At 34.3% G+C, this 5,005-nt stretch overlaps 1 protein-coding gene across 1 annotated transcript; it reads left to right on the top strand.

Moving 5' to 3' along the window:
* The first annotated feature begins 4,227 nt into the window (after nucleotides 1–4,227).
* Nucleotides 4,228–4,782, top strand: LOC101268767 (B3 domain-containing protein At5g26805-like). The gene has a single exon (XM_004241079.5). It carries the CDS (start codon nucleotides 4,228–4,230, stop codon nucleotides 4,780–4,782), a length of 555 nt encoding a protein of 184 aa, XP_004241127.3.
* Nucleotides 4,783–5,005: the final 223 nt, after the last annotated feature.

The raw sequence follows: 5,005 nt of genomic DNA, 5'->3' as shown, positions 1-5,005 counted from the left end.
AAGCCTAAAAAGTTGTAACCCCTTGAAAATCCAAGACTAATGGTAAAGACTAACATAGGTGAAATAAATTCTAAACACTGTTCTAAGTACATTTTTAATGAAGATAGGTCGTTTAGAAGGTTTAAGAACCAAAATATCCAAAGACGTCCAGGAAGTTGGTTCAAAGAGATGTTAGTATGCCTTAGCCTTTTTACTAACTTTTAGGAGTCAAAAATGTACGAAAAGGGGTGGAAAGGTAGCTAAAGGTTTTTTGATTTTTTTAATGATTGAAATGTCTGGGTACGACTTCCCAAGGACCAACCAAGGGCCCTCGAAGAGAACCCCAGCAGTTTGATGCAGCACTGCCTAACAGTGTGCATCGACGGGGCAGACGACGGTCCGTAAATGGCTCGATGGGTCATTAAAGGCCACTTTCATCCCACACTTAGATATATTTGTGAAGGCCCTTGTTTGCCTAGCTACTATTAAACTCAACAGAAAGGGACGATGGGGCGTTATTTGCTCGACGAGGTGTCGAGGCCACCGTCATCCCATACTTAGATAAATTGGAGGGAGTCTCACCTGCAAAGTCTCTGATAGAGATGACGGAAGTGCATAACGGAGGGTGGGTGTCCGTCGACCCACCGACGGACCATCCACGGGGTCTCATCGGTGAGGGTCGACTTTCACTAATGGATTTTAATTATTTCATTTAAATTAATTAAATGGTTTAGGGATTAGTTATTGATTAAAGGGAAACTAATTAACTTAATTAATCCCCTCTATAAATACATTTAACCCTCATTAACCTAAATCCAACTCTCAAATTAAACTCTCTTCCTTCTCTCTTATTTCTAAACTCTCACGAACCCACCATTGAAGGCTGGCAAGAACTAGGGTTTGGGGGCTGGAAAAATGGTGGATTCTTCATCAAATATTTTAGAAACATTAAGTTATGGGTTCTATTCACCTTTGAGATCCTTTTCTCAAAGGATTCCTTCAAAATATATTTCAAAAAGTTGAGTTTTCTTATGGGTTTCATTTAATTATGAAATTAAAGTTAAGGATTGAGTTGTTAGTGAATTCTTAGGGTTATAGTGAGTATATTTACATGTAATTCAACATGTTTATGATAATTGTTGATGGTTTGGTCAAATTAAAAAACATGATCCTGTATCCCTAACCCTAGGTAATGATCTTGACTTATGTTGTAAGTTGATCATTCAATTGAGCTGGTTGTTGATTAGATTACTATCCTATGGTGCTATTATGGTTGAATTAAGATGAATTATAGGCCTATCATGCTATTTCTTGAGATGTAATTTAGGTTATGAATTATAATGTGAAATTAGCTATGTATGTTGTCTCAAGTTGTGATCTAAAGATGAATTGTGTTATAGAGATGCAATTGGCCTTGTTATGCTATTGATTATCATTTTGCTATGATGTTATTAATGGTAAGACCTTGATGATAGAATATGAAGAAGACTTGGTAAGTCTTAGAGTCTCTATTTTTACTTCCAGTTGTATTTAATTATTGTTAAGATATGATATTACGTTGGAGTATGCCTTATACTAGAATTATAGGGTGGTATGATGTTGAATTGAAACGTCTTTACTATGTTGTGATGTTTATTAAGGTGTATGTGCTATAAGGATGGTCAAAACTATCAATGTGCCTTAAAATGTTATGAAATGCTAAAGTGTTAACCTCACTTACATGAATTGTGATGAAAGGACTTAAACTCATACAATTCTTACTGAGCTATTGATGATGATGATTATACAAGGGGTAGACTATATGGCCTAAATTAAGTTATGATTGATAATTAAAGTCTTAAAGGCATTACAAAAAAGGGATTCTATCTTAGCACCGAATGAACTAGATAGATGAGTGTCCCTTCCCACATAGGGAAGGTAGGAGAACTACATTACTTTGAGATTATAGATCATAATGCATGTCGCATAAAGAGGGTACCAACTAAATCTCATAGTTCTTGAACTATGTTGCCCCCATATGAATACTAGCTAGTGGATCCACGTAGTTGCTATGTTTTACGTTTTGGTACTACCTTGGCAAGTAGTCCACCTTCTTTTGGTGTAGGGTTTTACTACACCGGATTCCACACTAACTCATGTTGTCTTTGTTGGTTAGTGCAAGATGTTCCCAAAATTTAAAACGAATTGAAGGACTTGAACTCTAACTAGGATAACCTAAGGGGTCTAACTTAGTCTAGGTAGGGGTATAAGACTTTATTTAGACCTTGCACAAGTTAGTCATGAGGGGAGTCTTAGGAGGAGGTTCTTATATGTTTATATTAAGATAATGTATGATGTATATATGTGATGACCATGTACTATTATTGATACTATATATTTATTAGTTCATTTATGAATATTCCTTCGTTTATAATGATAATATAAGATGCAACGTAATCCTAAATGCCATGATATGTAAAGTTGGTCATTAGTCATGTTTTCTTGTTGAGGATATTTTGATTGACTTAGGTTATGGGGCTTTGCTTGGTCATTGCACTTGTTGACTTAACAAGAAGTTGTGAGTAGTTGTCTTGCTTATTATGATATGTTTAACTCTTATTCATTCTTGTAATATTATTCCTTGATGTTAGGATTGTAGTAAACCATTATTCTAAGCGTGTTGGGATAAGTATTACTTGTTGAGATAGTAAGCGTGTTTGGTTGATCAATATGATTTACTTGACTTTGCATTAAGCCCAAAAAGGGGTAAAATAGCATGCTTTGATAAAAGTCCTTTTTAGCATGTTTTTCTTGTGTACGTGCATAAGATCTCATACTTATTACATGTGGAGTACTAACCCCATTTTCTTCCCTTGTCCCAAACATTTTAGGTTCCGGTCATTGAATAGTTTGGAAGGCGTTATCGTTGAAGGCTTGGATTCTTTCTTTCATCCAAGTAGGGTAAGTCCTCAACTTTCGAGGGCAATTCCACTTCTAGCTTTGGAATTTGTTATGTGCTTATTGACTCTATAATTCCTTTCATTGTTATTTGATTATCGTACTTTCGTACGACTATAGATGGTCTTGTTGAATTGATGTAAGGGCTATGCACATACTGTTACATTCGTTTAGATGGTATGAGATGAGACAATCATTGAGACTATTTCTATATTTTTATATATATGTGCAATAAAAGTAGAAGGCTATGTAACTTTCCAATATGAAGGGTCTATATATATTCGATATGAATATATATATTATGTGTATGTAGAGGTCTATGAATGTAACTTTCCGCATTTTTCAATCGATAAATGTAATGACATGAACTAAGAGGCTAGTCCTATTTCTTAAAAAGGACGACGACACTAGTTACGTCTAGGGGGTAAATTCGGATGTAACAAAAGTTAATATCAGATAATGCGTAAAGACTCAAAAGCTAAAAGGTATAGGCCTCCCTTGATATTTTGATATGAATACCGCGAGGCACATCTGGAAAAAGATGACCCACGAAGAACTCAGTACTTTTGAAAAGTTGTGGCTTTCATTTTTTGCGACATTTATGCACAGTCTTCCATACTAAATTTTTGAGCTCGCAAAAAGTTTTGTGAGCGGGAATGGAATTTTTGTTGAATTTTTGGGATATAACACAGAAGAATGACATAAGAAGCATAAAGATAAAAAAATATTCTTTTTGGAAGTTGAGTAATGATGAAAATTCTCGATCCATCAAAAATTGATCAGGGATTTTAGATTCGCTGTTGGCAATGAAATTAGGATACATTTCTATCATGATTTATCAAAGTTATTTTTAAAATTATTTTCTATGGTTCGTGAATCACGAATTATTCCTGCATTTTGGTTAAGAGGTCAAAATTATTTTCTAAAATATGTTTCTCCTTGTTTGTCCTTGTTTTTGACAGAAAAGATTGATTGACAGATGTGTAAATGATTTAAGAATTAGGACCAAAAAGTTTGATATTTTACCATTTAATAACTTGATTGTGTTAAAATGTCTTGACGGTAGAGAACAATCTCGAAATTGTTATTTAAATGCTAAATGATATATTTTTCCTATTTTATAACTCTTCTACAAAATTCCCTTGAGAAATAAATTCAAATTTCAAAATTTGAAAACAGTAATAATTTTCTCTAATTCCCGCTCAAAGTTTTAATTGAAAACCTAATTTTTTTTCTTTATAAGGTGTTACTGCCTCTCACTTTTTCAGTGTCTTATTTTCTTCAGAATTGCATAGTTTCTCACCTTATTCAATGTATGATAAGAGGCCTTTACTTAGCATGAAGAAGACCTTCTTCTATAACTTCTTTCCATCAAAAGCTCAAGAAGAAGCTTGCAAAATTAACAATACCCCGTATGAAGTGACTCGAGAACTAGTGGAGATAAGGGACTTATACCCTGCCCCAATAATCGATAAGCAAAACCCATGGCAAATCAAGAAAAAGCTTACCCATGATGAGATTGTTGTAGGAATGCTTTTGATTCCATTTATTGAGATGTTTGAGTACATTCTTCGTTACTGGAGTTTAGATGTGGGAAAAAGTTTGGTGAATGGCTGCAATGTGTGTGTTGACATGTGGGATGTCACTGAGGAGAATGTCCCTAAGAAGTATGAAGGTGGACGTGTTTGGTTTAGGATTTTGCCCAACGATGATTTTTCTCTTTGGTGCACCGAATTGATTAATGGTCGTAGATTGAAAGTTGGTGATGAAATTGGGCTTTATTGGGATCCTATATCTTCAAGCCTTGTGTTCAAATTTCTTTATCCGGTTGGGCTTAGTGGAAAGGTCCAATATTTAGGACCATAAATAACATATATGTTATCAGTCTTTGGTTTAGTAATATTGTTTCATGTAATTGTAAGAGCTGAAGACATAATTATGAAATTGGAGTTCTTGAAATTCCCAATTTAGTATGCGCAATTCCTTTTCCGTATTTGTATTTTCATTCTCTAATATTATATTGTTGCTTTAAGTTTGTGTAATACTTAGTAGTTTATAAGGGCCTTACATTACCTAATTAAGGACCTCA

Source organism: Solanum lycopersicum, chromosome 6 (assembly GCF_036512215.1).
Source record: "Solanum lycopersicum chromosome 6, SLM_r2.1".
Classification (NCBI taxonomy): Eukaryota; Viridiplantae; Streptophyta; class Magnoliopsida; order Solanales; family Solanaceae; genus Solanum; species Solanum lycopersicum.
Note: the sequence above shows the minus strand (reverse complement) of the source record. Positions and strands in the feature narration are given on the sequence as shown.